The 20,208-nt window shown below is 44.5% G+C and overlaps 1 protein-coding gene across 1 annotated transcript; it reads right to left on the reverse strand.

Annotated features, from left to right (window-relative positions):
• Positions 1-142: 142 nt before the first annotated feature.
• Positions 143-19,595, reverse strand: LOC126336143 (zinc finger protein 512B-like). Its single transcript, XM_049999636.1, has 2 exons — positions 19,536-19,595; positions 143-714 (listed from the first exon to the last, which is right to left on the reverse strand). The coding sequence occupies exons 1-2, from the start codon at positions 19,545-19,547 to the stop codon at positions 238-240; spliced, it is 489 nt and encodes a 162-aa protein (XP_049855593.1). The 5' UTR covers positions 19,548-19,595; the 3' UTR covers positions 143-237.
• Positions 19,596-20,208: the final 613 nt, after the last annotated feature.

Here is a 20,208-nt window from a genome sequence, read left to right on the forward strand (position 1 = left end):
CGGGCATGGATGTGTGTGATGTCCTTAGGTTAGTTAGGTTTAATTAGTTCTAAGTTCTAGGCGACTGAAGACCTCAGAAGTTAAGTGCTCAGAGCTAAACTAAATTCTTAAGAATACTCTTTGAAAAGAAATCACGGTTCAGTAATTTTTCGAAGAGTTTATTAGAAAACAAGGGTCAACAAATGTATAAAAAAAATTGGAAAGTCCAATAACAAAAGTGAGGCTGTGGGAGCGGCATCACCAGCCGTGGCCGTGGCCGCCGCCGCCGCCGATGTTGTGGTAGACGTGCTTGTAGACGGGCACCCTGACGGGGTACGGCTTGGGCACCGGCACGGCGACCGGCTTCTTGACGGTGATGGGGTACGGCCTGTCCACGGGCACGGGCACGCGCTTCTCCACGTAGACGGGGTAGGGCCGCTCGCGCTCCACCTGCACGGTGCGTGTCACCGGCACCTGCACGCGCTGCACCTCCCTGTGGTAGACGGGCACCGGGTGCGGCACCGCCACCGGCACCGCCTGCGGCACGGGCACCGGCACGGGCTGCGGGACGGGCACGCGGATCACCTTCACCTGCGGCGGCGACGGCGCCTCGTGGAACACGCTCGAGTGCTCCTCGATCGGCTCGAAGGCGCCGTGGCCCAGGAAGCCGCCGCCGCGCGCGCCGCCGGCCACGGCCAGCAGCACAGCCAGCAGCGCCGCGCTCCTACTCTGCACCTGCCGGCAGAGGACCACAGTCAGTCCGTGTCCTGCACGGAAACAGCATCCACCACGCACATCATGACTGAAATTTTGTTGATTTATGAGGCACTCAACTGTCACAGTTGTTGTTGTTGTCACTCTGAAGACTAATTTGATGCACTTCTCCATTCCACTGTGTTTCGTCCAGGACTTTTTCTATTTCAACAACTACACTACTGGCCATTAAAATTGCTGCGCCAGGAAGAAAAGCAGATGATAAACGCGTATCCATTGAACAAATATATTATACTAGAACTGACATGTCATTACTTTTTCACGCAATTTGGGTGCATAGATCCTGAGAAATCAGAACCCAGAACGATCAGCTTTGGCTGTAATAACGGCCTTGATACGCCTGGGCATTGAGTCAAACAGAGCTTGGATGGTGTGTACTGGTACAGCTTCCCATGCAGCTTCAACACGATACCACAGTTCATCTAGAGTAGTGACTGGCGTATTGTGACGAGCCAGTTGCTCGGCCACCATTGACCAGACGTTTTCAATTGGTGAGAGATCTGGAGAATGTGCTGGCCAGGGCAGCAGTTGAAAATTTTCCGTATCCAGAAAGGCCCGTATAGGACCGGCAACATGAGGTCGTGCATTATCCTGCTGAAATGTAGGGTTTCGCAGGGATCGAATGAAGGGTGGAGCCACGGGTCGTAACACATCTGAAATGTAACGTCCACTGTTCAAAGTGGCGTCAATGCGAACAAAAGATGACCGAGACGTGTAACCAATGGCACCCCATATCATCACGCCGGGTGATGCACCAGGATGGCGATGATGAATACACGCTTCCAATGTGCGTTCACCGCGATGTCGCCAAACACGGATGCGACCATTATGATCCTGTTAAAGGAACCTGGATTCGTCAGAAAAAATGACGTTTTGCCATTCGTGCATCCAGGTTCGTCGTTGAGTACACCATCGCAGGCGTTACTGTCTGTTATGCAGCGTCAAGGGTAACCGCAGCCATGCTCTCCGAGCTGATAGTCCATGCTGCTGCAAAATTCGTCGAACTGTTCGTGCAGATGGTTGATGTCTTGCTAACGTCCCTCTCTGTTGTCTCAGGGATCGAGACGTGGCTGCACGATCCGTTACAGCCATGCGGATAAGATGCGTGTAATCTGGACTGCTAGTGATACGAGGCCGTTGGGATCCAGCACGGCGTTCCGTATTACCCTTCTGAAACCACCAATTTCATATTCTGCTAACAGTCATTGGATCTCGACCAACGCGAGCAGCGATGTCGCGATACGATAAACCGCAATCACGATAGGTTACAATCCGACCTTTATCGAAGTGGGAAACGTGATGGTACGCTTTTCTCCCCTTTACACGAGGCATCACAACAACGTTTCACCAGGCAACTCCGATCAACTGCTGTTTTTGTGTGAGAAATCGGTTGCAAATTTTCCTCATGTCAGCACGTTGTAGATGTCGCCACCGGCGCCAACCTTGTGTGAATGCTCTGAAAAGCTAATCATTTGCATATCACAGTATCTTCTTCTTGTCGGTTAAATTACGCGTCTGTAGCACGTCATCTTCGTGGTGAGGCAATTTTAATGGCCAGGAGTCTATTATGCCCGCAGTTCATTTGGATCAGTTTCTAGTCTTGGTTTCCCCTCCCTCTAAATTAACACCCCCCCCCCCCTCTCCCGCACGGTCAGATCCCACCGCACACACACACACACACACACACACACACACACACACACACAAATAACGTCCCTCCACTTTCAGATGAACTGTTCACTTAAGCCTCCGGATGTATCTTGTAAACTTGTATCCTTTTAAGTTTACCTATGTCCATCTGTGATTCAACACCTGCGAGACTTCAGCACACATGCGTTATAAAATGAAACACCTGCAGCCTTCGTTTTCCTGTTATTTTATAATATTGCAACCAATTTCGATGACTCAATACACCATCTGCAGTCCTTAACTAACACTGAGCGCCTGAGCTCCTGTCGACATTAGTCGTTAACGTCTATGAACTTGCTTCCATAGGTTACTGTAAAAGCCATTTTCTTCCTGCATGATTGCCGACACAACACCACTTTTACAGTACTCTACAGAAGCTAGGTCACAGACGTTGGCCACTGATGGAATCGTTTGTACTATTGGGGTTCACCCCCTCAGCATCGGTTACGGATTGAAAATGGTGTAATAAAAACGAAAAAAATTAAACTTCGCCTGAACAGGCAATGAAGACCAACGGTGTTGACCGGTCGACGTGTCATCCCCAGCACAAAGGCGTCACTCGATTCGGATATGGAGGGTCACGTGGTCAGCACACGGCTCTCGATGCCGTATGCACGTTTGCGAGACCGGGAAGGTGGTGTACATCAAAACGACGGCTGCTGGTATTTTATTTTAACACCTGTACCCCTTTAAGTCAAATTGTGCAAATAGTTGATTTCTCGGCACTGTAGCCTTTCACAGCCGGTGTTGCCTTCACTTAAGACTGAGAGTGTTTAGTTTTTGGTTTCATCTGTCACTGAGGGAAATATTATCAGAGGTGAAACGGCAACTGCCAAAGATAAACTCCGCAGTCGGAGACTAGACGTTGGGGAATCCTCTTACACAACAACAACGCCCTTCGTTAATTTTTTGACTGTAAACTGTTTCACCCTCAGTTCAATTCACTGTCTCTCTTTTGGCAACTAAATTTGCCATTCCCAACTTCACTATCGTACACTTCCGCTGATTCTCTTATAGTTTGTATAGTATGTCTTCCACATTCCCGTTCATATAAACATTTCCAATTAGTACAAGGCCACACTTCAAACCACATCCACGCGTATTTATACACAACTTTAACCACTCTCTTCTCTACTAGCTTATCAACGAACATCGTATCGTTACTCTATGCGACCAAAAGTATCCGGACACCTGGTTGAAAGCGGCTTACAAGTTCGTGGCGTCCCCGATCGGTAATGCTAGAATTCAATATGGTGTCGGCCCATCCTTAGCCTTGATGGCAGCTTGCACTATTGCAGGCATACCTTAAATCAGGTTCTGGAGGGTTTCTTGGGGAATGGCAGCCCATTCTTCACACAGTACTGCACTGAGGAGAGGTATCGAAGTCGGTCGGTGAAGCCTGGCACGAAGTCTACTTCCAAAACATTCCAAAGGTGTTCTATAGGGCTCAAGTCAAGACTCTGTGTAGGCCAGTCCATTACAGGGATGTTATTGTCGTGCAAGCACTCCGCCACAGACCGTGCACTATTTACAGGTGCTCGACCGTGTTGTAAGATGCAGTCGCCATCCCAAAGCTGCTCTTCAACAATTGGAAACAAGAAGGTGCTTAAAACATCAATGTAGGCCTGTGATGGGATAGTGCCACGCAAAACAACAAGGGGTGCAAGCCCCCACCATGAAAAACACGACCACACCATTACACCACCGACTCCGAATTTCCTGTTGTCACTACACACACTGGCAGATGACGTTCACCGGGCATTCTCCATACCCACACACCTGCCATCGCATCGCCACGTTGTGTACCGTGATTCGTCACTCCACACAACGTTTTACCGCTGTTCAATCGTCCAATGTTTACGCTCCTTGCAACAAGCGAGGCGTCGTTTGGCATTTACCGGCGTGATGTGTGGTTTCTGACAACCGCTCTACTATGAAATTAAACTTTTCTCACCTCCCACCTGACTGTCATAGTACTTTCAGTGGATCCTGATGCAGTTTTCAATTCCTGTGTGCTGGTCTGGAGAGGTGTTCGTCTATTACACGTTACGATCCTCTTCAACTGTCGGCGGTCTCTGTCCATCAACAGACGAGGTCGGCTTCACGTTCTCACTTCACTATCATATCGGAAGCAACGGACGTAGGGGTGCTTAGGAGTGTGGAAATCTCGATTACAGACGTATGACACAAATGACACCCAATCACCTGACCATGTTCAACGTCTGTGAGTTCCGCGGAGCGCCCTATTCTGCTCTCTCAAGATGTCCAATGTCTACTGAGGTCACTGATATGGAGTACCTGGCAGTAGGTGGCAGCACAATGCACATAATGCGAAAAACGTATATTTTTGGGGGTGTCCGGATACTTTTGATCACACAGTGTTTCTCTCCACGACTTTAATACTCTTGTCTGAACAACATGGCAGAAACACTAGTTCTCATTAGAACGAAATTCTTCCAGTCCCACTCCATCGTTCAGCCACTTTCTAGAAGTCTTTCTGAATAGCAGTAGCCCTACTCTGGAATAATCTCCAGTTTTATGTTAGAGAACTGTGTGATATCTCCAACTTCAGAAGACTGTTAACGACATATCTACTAAAGCAATAGTAAGGATTTGCATTGTCACTGTACACACTTGTTATCCTCGTACATTCTTGTTCCCTACCAGATCATCATTTTCCATTATTCTTAGCTGATGCAGTCTCGTTAAATTTTATTTTCCCAGCAGTTGCTATATTAGAAAGTTTATATTTTGAAAATCTAAAAATTCTTTTTACATTTGCAACTCATTTTATTGTTATTATTGACATTATTGTAATTATTATTACTGTTATTATAATGTCTTCTCAATTAATGGTAGCAGCTGTAGTTGTACAAGTACTAAAGTACTGCTAGTGTCAATTTTATTAATACATAGCCAATATCATTTATTCTCATGCCACCTCAGACCCTCAAATTATTTCAGTAATTTCTTAGACAACTACGATGTAAAAAAAAAAAAAAAATACATCTACATCTACATCTACATGATTACTCTGCAATTCACATTTAAGTGCTTGGCTGAGTGTTCATCGAACCATGATCATACTATCTCTCTACCATTCCACTCCCGGAAAGCGCGCTGGAAAACCGAACACCTCAACCTTTCTGTTCGAGCTCTGATATTTTTTGTTGTCGTGATAATCATTCCTACCTATGTAGGTTGGGCTCAACAAAATATTTTCGCATTCGGAAGAGAAAGTTGGTGACTGAAATTTCGTAAATAGATCTCGCCGCAACGACAAACTTTGATTTAATGACTTCCATCCCAACTCGCGTATCATATCTGCCACAATCTCTCCCCTATTACGTGATAATACAAAACGAGCTCTCCTTTTTTGCACCCTTTCGATGTCCTCCGACAATCCTACCTGGTAACGATCCCACACCGCGCAGCAATATTCTAACAGAGGACGAACGAGTATACTGTAAGCTGTCTCTTTAGTGGACTTGTTGCATCTTCTAAATGTCCTGCCAATGAAACGCAACCTTTGGCTCGCCTTCCCCACAATATTATCTATGTGGTCTTTCCAACTGCAGTTGTTCGTAATTTCAACACCCAGGTACTTAGTTGAATTGACAGCCTTGAGAATTGTACTATTTATCGAGTAATCGAATTCCAACGGATTTCTTTTGGAACTCAAGTGGATCACCTCACACGCTTCGTTACTTAGCGTCAACTGCCACCTACCACACCATACAACAATCTTTTCTGAATAGCTTTGCAACTGATACTGGTCTTCGGATGACCTTACTAGACGGTCAATTACAGCATCATCTGCGAACAACCTAAGAGAACTGCTCAGGTTGTCACCGAGGTCATTTATTTAGATCAGAAACAGCAGAGGTCCCAGGACGCTTCCCTGTGGAGCACCTGATATCACTTCAGTTTTACTCGATGATTTGCCGTCTATTATTGCGAACTGTGACCTTCCTGACAGGAAATCACGAATCCAGTCGCACAACTGAGACGATACCCCATAGGCCCGCACCTTGATTAGAAGTCGCTTGTGAGGAACGGTGTCAAAAGCTTTCCGGAAATCTGGAAATACGGAATCAATTTGAGATCCCCTGTCGATAGCGGCCATTACTTCGTGCGAATAAAGAGCTAGCTGCGTTGCACAAGAACAATGTTTTCTGAAAATATGCTGATTACGTATCAATAGATCGTTCCCTTCGAAGTGAATCAAAATGTTTGAATACAGTATATGCTTCTAAACCTACTGCAAACCGACGTCAATGATATAGGTCTGTAGTTAGATGGATTACTCCTACTGCCTTTCTTAAACACTGGTGCGACATGCGCAATTTTCCAATCTGTAGGTACAGATCTATCGGTGAGCGAGCGGTTGTATATAATTGCTAAGTAGGGAGCTATTGCATCAACGTAATCTGAAAGGAACCTAGTCGGTATACAATCTGGACCTGAAGACTTGCCCGTATCAAGCGATTTGAGTTGCTTCGCAACCACTAAGGTATCTACTTCTAAGAAACTCATGCTAGCAGCTGTTCGTGTTTCAAATTCTGTAATATTCCATTCGTCTTCCCTGGTGAAGGAATTTCGGAAAACTAAATACTGTGTGTATGAAACCATGTTGCGATGTTAGAAAGGGACTGATAGCACTAAACAGATCGGTTTAGATAGCTTAACAACTGAATAAATAAAAAAATATGCAATTATATCCCTATCTAACGCAGTAGAGGGGAAAATGAGGGAAAAAGGGGTTAGAATACAAACAACAAATAATTCAGGACAATCGGTGTATTTGAGACTCTGAGCTGAAGGCATTGGTACAATGGACAGAACTGTGATGAGACGCATCAAATCTGTTTGAAGACGCCATCCTCCTCAGTAAAAAAAGGGACAGTGAGTGTCAGACAGGGAGAGAGATAGAATACCTCACTCGCACCGCCGCCTCGTTGATAAGTTATACCCCCTCGGAATCCCCCAGTCAAATACAGTTTTGTGTAACTGTTAGTCACAATTACGAATACATTGTCCTCTCCTTGTGATAAAAAAATACTTCATGGAAAATTTAAAATAATTAACTAAATTTCCAGGGATTGAAACTTGGAATATATTGCAATAATGCGCAAAAAAGGAAGAACCATAAATGTTGAAGTACCTGATAGAAGTTTTCGATGTTATGGCAACAAAGGAAAGGAACTTAGATACTGTAAAAGCTGATTTTACTCTTTCTACTTATTAGTAACGGACGTAAATTACGTATAGTCATGGACTGCCTTCACAAACAGAAGGCAAAATCAAATGATGAGGGACCTGTTCGTTACTCATATCATGTATCCGTATAAATATCTTCAGTTTCTGTGTAGAACGAAAAATATTTTCATTTCTAATAACTGTGTGCGTGTTGAAATATCAGTACAGTAGATTTAACGACGGCATTCATAAGAAATTCATCAGCTAACAGTTCATATTTCGAAGTCTGGAAAGTTTCCTACGATGTTATAGTTTTAACGTCCCAACGGATCGCGTGCATTATTTATTTCAAACAACTGAATAACTACTGCTGGCTGAAGAAATGCTGCAACTTTATTCACTGTCCGTAAAAAGCGAAACCTAGCAGTAGGGTCTCAAGATATTTGTGTGTCTCGCAGGAACAAACAGTGCACTCAGTCACAAACCGAGCTTCCTCATTAGCGGATGGCACTGAACTTTCTATCAGGTGAATGGACGATGCCGTTTCCAAAGGGCAACAGAATCGACGAGGGAGCGAAAATCATGAAGGCGGATACGATGAACTAGAGGGCACCGTGGAGTAGTAACGAGTTCTTCCTGCCCCCACACATTTCTCTCTCTCTTTCTCTCTCTCGTTCTCCAACTCCCCTCCCTGTCTCTCTTCCTAGGTGTATTATGGATATTCCATAACACCAACGCACCGTTGACCGTCTTCTTCAGTGGGCGTACGATTCGATTGTCTACCCGAACACTTCCATTGCTATCAGCGCAAATCTAGGTTGATTTACAACCAACAAATTACTGCTCGCATATGCTTGACGGGTGGGCAGAGGGGATTGGCGATCGAGAAAAGTGTGCTACAACGCTCAGGCGGATAAAACGATGCTGTTACAGACGATTCCACGACCGCCTGTAAGACAATTAAAGCTCGTGTTACTTTCATGAAGTATATAGTTAAAGACAATACTTACCATCAGTGTTTAACGAGCAAGAGAGAGAGAGAGAGAGAGAGAGAGAGAGAGAGAGAGAGAGAGAGATAGCAGCGTTGTACCACACGGCCTTTTACGGCAACTTCTCTTTCACTTTTCAATTACAAAATCACTCCTAACCACAGAATATTCCACAAGACCTCGTTCACCATATTCCCTGACCACAAATACGTAGTGAAGACGGTAATCTGATGGTAGACGAATGACGTCACGTTATTCAGTATGTCCCACGAAAACACATATACAGCGACGCAGCCGGAAACGCAACAGAAAGAATAAAGACTAAGTAAATAAGCGTGAAATATACAAAAGAAGATGCCAAAAATATTAACATGTTGCATCTGAGGGTACTCTCTATTGAAGCGACGAGAGGACAGTACAGCATTAGTATACGTTCTGTTGAATGAGCAATAATTTTATGTTTCTGGTCAACTGTATAGCTCCTAGCGAATTTGTTATTGCAAGTTCCATTTTTAGTATAAAGTCTGGGATACTCGCACAAGGAGTATTTTAGGACGTGTATGTGAACGAATGCGACAACTTACGACGGAAAGGCGTCGACCGCCATTGCTGATGACTTTTATGCAAAATTTAGGCAGTGGCTGGGTGGGTATACGTGACTCAGGACATTTTTGATTATTAGTCAAAGACACTACCTATTGACCGACGGGCCAAGAAGTCCTTCTTCCTGAGATTACTCTGGAATCAGACCTATGAAAAACCGGTTTTTACAGTGGTACTCTGGATCTGCCGTCTCAGATAGAGCACCTAAACAATAAAACTGTAAACGGCGACTGAAAGGAACGACTGCAGAAAAGACTAATATGAAGCATGATATGCATCGTGCCACCTACATCTGAAAATATGTTCACATCAAAAAGCATGCGATCTCCCGGATTTACTTCCATGGACTACAAACAAATGTGAAGAGTACGGCGGGGATCATTTGCCAATGCACTTCGTCTTAGAGTTTCTTCCTGTTTCATTCGTGTGTCGAGAGGATGAAGAATAGTTACTTAAATGCATCTGTGTGCGGTATAACTAGTCTAACCTCGTCTTAGAAGTCCCTACGTCAGCCTGTGGCCATTAGTGTTAGCCTTCCTTCTATACGCTCATAATTACCAGTTAGTCCTGTTCCTAGCAGGTACCATCCAATATTCTAGACGGGTCGCACGAGTGTTTTGCAGACTGGACGTTTCCCCACATCCTACCATTAAAGTGAAGCGTACCGCTTGCTTCACCTACGTCATGATAGTTTTGGGGAGAACCTGTTGGGTCCGTTAAGTGCGAAGGAAGCCAGGGATGCCTCCTAGAAAATTACCGAGACATTTGCTCAAAGCATCTATACTGGTGACGAAGAAACATTCCAGGACTGCTACCATGTCTCTCAATTGCTACGGTGTTGCGAATCATATGCTACTGAGAGCACCCCCGCTAATGAGTTTATACCACTAGTTGGTGTTGTTGGCTTCTGTGCTCCAAACATCCCAGGCCGCTAATTAAATTACTGATCCTCTTCCAAGCGGAAAAGAAACTGCAGACTGTAACAGGCTTAATAAACGCTCGTGACACGTAATTACTAACAGAAAAGGACCGACTCGCTATTTTACGTATCACCTGGCCGCTATTTTGACGTCACAGATATTAATTTGCGTTTCCATTCTATAAGCCTTTGAGGGAGCTGGCTTTGTGAGTTAAACCAAGGATGAGAAGCATCACGTGTGTTAATACCGGGTGACAGCGAATTAAAAACTCCCGCCTGTCCGCCGCGAACAGTGGCTGAAGCGCGCTGCGCGCCTGTGTTCTCCAACAACACAGCAGAAACAGCGGTAGGTGGTAGGTGCGCGGCTGTTAGGCCCGACAGAGGGATTTGGGTCTTGTTCATTATAAAAGGGAAAAAATACCGAGGAGATGCGACGTGAAAATTAATTTTGTACTTCCAAAGGTAGGCCAATACATATAATGAATTGTAAAACTAATTTTAGTGGAACTCATTATTTACGTAGCCCAAATACGTTTTACTCGTTCATACCGTGCCACTACCTCAAAGGTTACCAACTACTTTTACCGGTAAGAGATGCTGACGAGGCCAGGGAATGGGAAATACCATTGTGACATTCTAGCAGCAGAGACAGGTCAAGAGCTCAAGAATGGGATTAAAATTCGGGGAGAAAGTATATCAATGCTAAGATTCGCTGGTAACATTACTATACTCAGTGAAAGTCAGGAAGGATTACAGGACGTGCTGAATGGAATGAGAAGTCTAACTAGTAGGGCGTACAGAATGTGGATTGGCAGCAAACCGATGAAAGACTATTGTAGTGAGTAGTACAAAAACGGGATTAGCGATAAACTTAACATCAAACTTGGTGACCAGCAAGTAGACGAAGTTAATTCTTTCGGCTATCTTGGTAGCAAAATAACGAATGACCGACGAATCAAGCAGGACGTGAAAAGCAGCCTAGTATAGGCGAGCTAAAGAATTTTACTTGCATTAAACATAAGCCGTTATTCGAGAAAGAGCACGTCACTGTATGGGTAGTCAATCAGGAACTGTAGGGAAACCCGGAAAAAAGAGAATTAAGTGTTCGAAAGATGATGGGGATGGGAACGCTCAAAATAGGAAGGGAAGATAGGACATGTGTTAAGTTTTGAAGGAATAACTTCCTTGGTACTTGAGTGAGGTGTAGAGTTTAAAAACTGCAGGAGAAGACAGACATTCGAAGATATCTAAGGAATCATAGGGGACATTAGTAGTATCTACTGTTCTGACGTGATGGAGTTGGCGTAAGAGAGGAATTCATGGTGGTTCGCATCAAATCTTCGACTGGTGACTCAATAGTTAATCCGAACATATTATGAATATGGGTTTGTGTGTGTGTGTGTGTGTGTGTGTGTGTGTGTATGTGTGTGTGTGTGTGTGTGTGTGTGTGTGCTACGATTTCATCCAAACATGGTACACATATCACTTCCTGTAACGCAACTATCACTGTCAAAGTAAGGGCCACCTATCTACACTCCTGGAAATGGAAAAAAGAATACATTAACACAGGTGTGTCAGACCCACCATACTTGCTCCGGACACTGCGAGAGGGCTGTACAAGCACGGCACAGCGGACACACCAGGAACCGCGGTGTTGGCCGTCGAATGGCGCTAGCTGCGCAGCATTTGTGCACCGCCGCCGTCAGTGTCAGCCAGTTTGCCGTGGCATACGGAGCTCCATCGCAGTCTTTAACACTGGTAGCATGCCGCGACAGCGTGGACGTGAACCGTATGTGCAGTTGACGGACTTAGAGCGAGGGCGTATAGTGGGCATGCGGGAGGCCGGGTGGACGTACCGCCGAATTGCTCAACACGTGGGGCGTGAGGTCTCCACAGTACATCGATGTTGTCGCCAGTGGTCGGCGGAAGGTGCACGTGCCCGTCGACCTGGGACCGGACCGCAGCGACGCACGGATTCACGCCAAGACCGTAGTATCCTACGCAGTGCCGTAGGGGACCACACCGACACTTCCCAGCAAATTAGGGACAGTGTTGCTCTTGGGTTATCGGCGAGGACCATTCGCAACCGTCTCCATGAAGCTGGGCTACGGTCCCGCACACCGTTAGGCCGTCTTCCGCTCACGCCCCAACATCGTGCATCCCGCCTCCAGTGGTGTCGCGACAGGCGTCAATGGAGGGACAAATGGAGACGTGTAGTCTTCAGCGATGAGAGTCGCTTCTGCCTTGGTGCCAATGATGGTCGTATGCGTGTTTGGCGCCGTACAGGTGAGCGCCACAATCCGGACTGCATACGACCGCACACAGGGCCAACACACGGCATCATGGTGTGGGGAGCGATCTCGTACACTGGCCGTACACCTCTGATGATCGTCGAGGGGGCACTGAATAGTGCACGGTACATCCAAACCGTCATCGAACCCATCGTTCTACCATTCCTAGACCGGCAAGGGAACTTGCTGTTCCAACAGGACAATGCACGTCCGCATGTATCCCGTGCCACCCAACGTGCTCTAGAAGGTGTAAGTCAACTACCCTGGCCAGCAAGATCTCCGGATCTGTCCCCCATTGAGCATGTTTGGGACTGGATGAAGCGTCGTCTCACGCGGTCTGCACGTCCAGCACGAACGCTGGTCCAACTGAGGCGCCAGGTGGAAATGGCATGGCAAGCCGTTCCACAGGACTACATCCAACATCTCTACGATCGTCTCCATGGGAGAATAGCAGCCTGCATTGCTGCGAAAGGTGGATATACACTGTACTAGTGCCGACATTGTGCATGCTCTGTTGCCTGTGTCTATGTGCCTGTGGTTCTGTCAGTGTGATCATGTGATGTATCTGACCCCAGGAATGTGTCAATAAAGTTTCCCCTGCCTGGGACAATGAATTCACGGTGTTCTTATTTCAATTCCAGGAGTGTATCATACTTCAGGAGATATGACGTCGTAAACAAAGAATTGTATGACAAACTGCCACGTTGCGGATGATATGATGATGTTTAAATACATTACTTCCTTGTTACTAACTCTATCCGAAACACGTTTTGCAGTCTCCACACATGCCGCTGAAAGTTTCTACACATCGTGTGACTGACGGATCAGGATATATGACTTCAGCTGCTGCATCATGCATATCGTTTATATTTATTACTTCTTTGCTACTAACTCTACTGGCAAGATATTTCGAAGACAGTATCCTCATATGCCGCAGAATGAACTTACACAAATACATCATTGTACGATACAGAGTACAAGAGATTTGACGTCATATACACTGTGATGCGGGAAAAAAATGCCTGATCATGTCTGAACTTTTAATAAGTTTATTCCTTACTGTCACCACACTCCTGCAGTCGAGTGAAATTGCTGACACCTGTCAGCGCATTTGACAGCTGTCAACTGCGAAGCAGCTGTTGGCGAAAACAGTAAGCATCTACAGAGCCATGATAAGGCTTTGCTATAGAGACATTTACACAATTGCGACGTTGATACGCGAAGCAGCTATACTCATATATTTGTACAAGATGCTCATTTTATTTGTGCGAGTGCTGCATAACTTAAAGGGTGTTTACATGAATACATGGAAAGGAAACTTTTTCGCCATTACACTATAAACACAGTTCAGCTTTTTTTCAGTTCTAATGCAAAACTTTCAAAATGGTTGCCTGGGCAACACCAGGTTTGGGAGCTAGTGATGAAAGAGTAAACAGGGGAGTGAGAGAGAGAGAGAGAGAAAGAGAGAGAGAGAGAGAGAGAGAGAGAGAGAGAGAGAGAGAAACTGTTTTTCTTGACACCAGAGAATAAGGCTGTTTGTATTGCTCAAGAACTAACTGCAATAGCGTACTACAGTGCCGCTTTTCTAAACTTTTAACTGTGTCCGGAATCTATGAAAAGTTTTACCAATATCAATTTAGTGAGTGGTACTGGACGGACAGAATATTCAAGTCATCTCCTTGCGCGTCCCCCCAAAAATGTCATCCGCAATACCACACAAAAGAAATAGAGATTGAATCTGTGAGTTAGCAAATGTACTGTCGGAAATGAGAGGTGTTACATAATGAACCAAGTGCGGAATGTCGTAACGTAGAGAATATTAAATGACTAAACTTTCATTCCATTCGGTAATAATGTCCATACCAAAGTCATTCTGAGCCCCTGTGACTTCCACTGTTGTATGTCTTGACACATCGAAACAAACCGACTCCGAATGCCTCTTGCGAAATTTCTTGCCATATATGAAACGTGTGCTGTGCCAGTTTAGGCTGGTTCACATATGTTTGTCTTCCCACCGTATCCCAGCCGTACTTTACAGGTGACAAACCAAGGAACCGAATATGTCAGGCAAGGATCCACGCACTGCTTAAGGTGATTGTTGTGTGGTCCTGTATTATTATTATGTTGGAATACGCCTTTTAATGCTTTGATCGTGGAGGGAACGTGAAACTGGCTCTCCATCACTGCTGCATACCAGCAAGCGTTCAGCTTCCTTGGGAAATTTACAGAATCAGCCTTTCTGTCATATGTAGCAGCTCCTCAGCCAACGGCCTTGCCGCAGTGGCAACACTGCTTTCCGTCAGATCACCGAAGTTAAGCGTTGTCGGGCTGGGCTAGCACTTGGATTGGTGAGCAGCTGGTCCGCCGAGTGCTGTTGGCACACCGGATGCACTTTGCCCTTGTCGGACAAACTGAGAAGCTACATGATTGAAAAGTAGCGGCTGAGATCTCGGAAACTGACATACGGCCGGGAGAGCGGTGTGTTGACCACATGCCCTTTTATATCGGCATCCAGTGACGCCTGTGGGCTTAGGATGACGCGGCTGCCGGTCGGTACCGTTGGGTCTTCCAAGGCCTGTTCGGACGAATACAGAGAGAGTAGCTCCCCACACCTTAATTCCAGGAGCCGAAAAACCATGGGTCTCGAGAGTTGCTGCTTCCTGTGACCATTCAAAAGATGATCTAAGGACACGTTGGCATCGAGGGGAATGTCTCAGACAGAAGCGAGACCAGTTACTGAACATCAGAAAATGCCACTCAGTTTCGCATTTGAGTGCTTCCATGGAAGTCTCCGTTGCCTGTGGTTCAGCGTCAGCAGTAAAAGACTCATTGTAACTCGGTAGCTACTAGTAACCTGTTCCCCATTAATTCATGGTGACAGTCTGCATATAGTCCCTGCAGTGACTTCCGTTGCTGTCACATACGAGTCAGAGCCAGTGGAAGAATCCCACGATCTTCTAGCTGCGTAGACCTTATGGAGGTATCCATCTGTACATACTCTTCTTACCACAATATTATTGAGATTCCTTTTCGTCACCACTCGTTCTATTACAGCACCAGGGACAACTGTCTCCTAGATCTGTAGGTATGATGCTACCATGTCCCTCATGCAAACGATTCGAACTATCTCAAAGTACGACAGTATGCTAAAGGTAGCTGTGCCATGGCATGATGCGTTGGGATCTGCACCTGAAAAATCCCAGTAACGTTAGACACATCTAATGATTATGATATACTCACACCATTCTTCGTCTGTAGGAATAGCCTCAGTGAAAATTAACTCACACGAGGATGAAATTTTAACCATAATTTTTTGCAGGCGTACTGGAGTATCAGTACGGTAGCGATCAGTCAAACTGCTCATGACAAAACACTTTCCATTCAGGTAAGTATATTTTTAAGTGGTGTTACTCGCTTTCGAAGTTGCGCCTGTTCGAGTACACATATGACAGTATATATGACAGTGCGACAAACATTTATCCAAGTCTCTTTCCGTAATGCTGTAATTGTGCTGCTTCAAACTTCCAGCTTATAACAAGAGCAGGTCTGTAGCAACTTACTCGCCCTCTGCCACACGGATGACAGATGTTGGTGTGTTTTATCACGACGTGTACTCAGTTAAAGATATAAAATACAAATATAGTATGAGTACAATAAGCAGTGTAGTTGTATCTGGGACAAAGAAATTTTTTGGGTAATCTTCACACAACATAAAATTTAAATCCGAAAACTTGTTCATTTTAAAGTTTTGGCCCTTACGGCTGGAATGTTCAAGGGTTTCCAGTACCCGCGCTCTTGATGAAAACACTGTCAGTGGTTCCGAAACAATGAAGCGGTAGAAAACCTGCAAAGTGATGCAGCAACCTTCTGGAAAAATTTAAAATAGACGATACCTTACAACTGAAACTCCTATATTATATAGCTGCAGTTCTCATTTATAGTACAGGTCCTAGTGACTAACTGGGAAGGTGCAAACCGAATAGGTCTGCTGAAACCGATCAGCATGTAAGTCAGGCATATTATCAAATATGATTTCATTGACTTTCCTTTAGTCAAATAATGGTGGACGATACTTCACTAGGCATATACTTTCCCTCGAACCATCTGCTCCTGAAATTCTGGTGAGTCTGTTACATTATCGGTTCATAACTAAAAAAAAAATGGCTCTGAGCACTATGGGACCCAACTGCTGTGGTCATTAGTCCCCTAGAACTTAGAACTACTTAAACCTAACTAACCTAAGGACATCACACACATCCATGCCCGAGGCAGGATTCGAACCTGCGACCGTAGCAGTCGCACGGTTCCGGACTGCGCGCCTAGAACCGCGAGACCACCGCAGCCGGCGGTTCATAACTCAAACACTAAAGCAGGAACAGATGCGAATCGAAGCACTTGAGATGTGGTGCTACATAGGATGTTGAAGATTAAGTGGACTGACAAGGTAGGGAAAGAGCAGGTTCTGCACAGAATCGGAGAGGAAAATTATATGTGTAAAACACTGACAAGAGTAAGGGACAGAAAGATAGGACATATGTTAAGACATCAGGGAATAACGTCCATGGTACTAGAGGGAGGCGTTGAGAGCAAAATCTGAGAGGAATACATAGACTGGAATACTTCCAGAAAATAATTGAAGACGTAGTTTGCTAGTGCTACTCTGAGATGAAGAGGTTGCTACATGAGAGAAATTTGGGACGGGCTGCATCAAACCAGTCAGACGACCGATCACTCAAAGAAAATACTAAATAAAATAAAAATAAAAACTTTGTCGAAACTATTGCGTATTTCACAGGGGTTATCAATTAGTTTTGAACAGTAGTAAGCGTTTAATTCTTTTAAGACTATGGGCCAATCCGTATTTTGTTTAACAGTGGCGACATCTGATCGCAGAGATTAGTTAACAAAAATAACCTGACCCTAACATTTGATGAACTACAGCAAAATTAACCATTGCAAACGCCATCAGACAAAATAAGCAACCACTATAAACTGTTTTCTGCTTTGTTCAGTTGAAGTAAGACTTGGAGATGCTAAGGCCCCCGTGATAAGTCTTTCAAGTATTAGATCACATTTACGGTAGGTCAAGGTAAAAAGCCACAGATAAATACATACCATTAAAAAAGTTCGTAAACAACGTAGTTCTTTATGCTGAAATCAAGAATGCCAATACATGCATAATTAAATCAACAAACAGCAATGGATTAAGTGGGACACACTTAAGACCCAACTGAGGAATTGTGCAGATGAAGAAGAGAAGGAATATCCCTGAACTGGAAGTAAGATAACGTAATATGACGCACATAGATACCAATAGAAGGTGTAGGAGAAGGAATATCCCTGTGTTGAAAGAAAGATAACGCAATATGGCGGAGATAGATGTCCATATAAGGTGGAAGAAACCTATAAGAAGTAAACTGTATTGGAATCACCTATTGACACATAGTTCTGAAAGAATTTCCTGGAAATGAGTGAGTGGAGCATTTTTGTTCACACCGGAAAACAAGTCCCTGGAATCATTTTAAATGTGGTTGTATAGATCTATCTGAGAAACAGAACAGATAACGTAAGAAACGATGCAGGACAAGAACAAATAGGAAAGGAAAGCGAATTAAAGAAAAGTTATGAAAAGGTGGGATACAATATTAGGGTATGTGTCACTAAAAAAGCAGTTGGAGGTTAAATTTACACAGTCAGTTAAATATACAAATTTTTTGATGGTCCAGACCCTGCAGGGGCTTGGGATTCTTCTGTCAAAAATCACAAATAAATTATTAGAGGTAAACTGCAATTAATGACAAATGCTTGTAACTTCGGTGGAACCTTAGTTTTAACCATAAAGAATTCTATAGCGACTGTGTTATCGAAAGTAAATAACTTTAAGCATTGTAATATGTAAAATAATCGACGTTGGTTGGTGTAGGAGGCGCGCAGAAACGTATACACCAGCAGATAGCGGATCTAGACAAAATGTTCGCCATTGTAAGGCGGAATAAGAGGCTCTAAATCATGAGACAAAGAGCGATAAAACACATAGACGGCCTATAATTTACAACACCTATAAAAATCCAATGGGCAATAAAGAGGAAGATTACAAAAGAGGAGACCGAGTAAGCCAGGATATAAAGCGTCATTACTGTTTAAACTGTACGCTAGTATGCAAGAAAGGAAGCAAAAAAAAAAAAATCTGAACAGGAACAAGATTACGAAGGGAACGGATACCAAAATCCGTGCCATAGCAGCTAGAAAAATGTTACATAATTCGTTGAGAACTTAGTTAGCGAATGTAATACATGTTACCAACTACGGGTATACAGAGATAAGTTAAAACTGAAAGTATTAGGAGGCATGCCAGTGGGATAATGTAAACTTAGAAACACACCGTAGTACAAATGGAAAATTCCACTGTTCAGGAACTGCGAATACACAAGGTGGCCTAAGTTATTAATAAAACTTGCCAAAGAAACTGTTCCGGCTCGACACTCTACCCGAGCGATTAATTTTGCGTCTCACAAACACGTCGAAGCAAGTTATGAAATATGCATGTAATACTGATAAAAGTACTGCTATGGTGCTGAAGAAGTCTACGTCTAAAGTAATGTCCTGTAGCAAAATGAAATCCCACCATGATCAACAGGAAATGCTTTTGAAATCTGGCGAAATGAACAGATAACATATTAAACACTAATAGTTCTTTAGACCATGAGAGAATTGTGTGGGTAACCGTTATCAAAAGTAAGATCAGAGTGCTATATGTCAACTAAAGTCCAATGAAACTGAAAGACATGAAGGACAGCATGAAACGATATCAAGAATGATAATTACATGGAAAAAGGAGAAGGAGCTAATTCACCTATGCGGTTGGACGACAAAATATAGAAATTGAGCAACATTAGTTTGTGAACTGCGTAACCTGGTTATAATTTGTACGCGAGTCAAAAGATATTATCTGGTAAATTACTCAGTAATGCAACTGAAGTCGCGAACCACGCATCGTGTGTCTTTCCTGACTACATTCGTTATACATGTCCCGAAGAAATGTTATGGACGTAGTATAAGGATGAGAGAGGAGGAGTCGACGTAGCAACTCACCGGGCGGGCCATGTCGTCGCTCGTCTGTTGGTGGGACGGACAGTGTGCTGTGTGCGGTGACCAGACGCCTGGCGGACGCTATTATACCTCCATCGCGAGACGCTTTCACCGGCGCCGCTCCAACCCTTCTCCAGACGCAATTCACTACTGTGCATTTTTGCTGCTCCGTGCGCTAAACCGTTTTGTATGCGTCACGTAGGCAGATCACGGCCGACATACGGACCTCAGGTGACCACTCACAGCTGTGACCAATACGTGGTGTGATGAACAGCGACCTATATTACTCATAATCGTTTAATTTCGTCGAGCTTGATGGGCTGGCGGTAAATCGGGGCCAGAAAATCATAAGGTCGCGGGATCTAGTCCCAGTCGGACCACAAAAACCTTCAGTTCATCTTTAGCCTTCCACCTCTCAGTGATTTAGTGAGTCTCCACAAATGAACTTGGTTGTTCCCTACCGCTGGATAGTTAACTGTAGTAGATTATGGACACTCAAGTCGCTAAAGTGGCGTCCCTTAGAAAAACCTACATCCGAGCACTGAGCCACATCCAATTACACTCCTGGAAATTGAAATAAGAACACCGTGAATTCATTGTCCCAGGAAGGGGAAACTTTATTGACACATTTCTGGGGTCAGATACATCACATGATCACACTGACAGAACCACAGGC

This window comes from Schistocerca gregaria, chromosome 2 (genome assembly GCF_023897955.1).
Source record: "Schistocerca gregaria isolate iqSchGreg1 chromosome 2, iqSchGreg1.2, whole genome shotgun sequence".
In the NCBI taxonomy this organism is placed as follows: domain Eukaryota; kingdom Metazoa; phylum Arthropoda; class Insecta; order Orthoptera; family Acrididae; genus Schistocerca; species Schistocerca gregaria.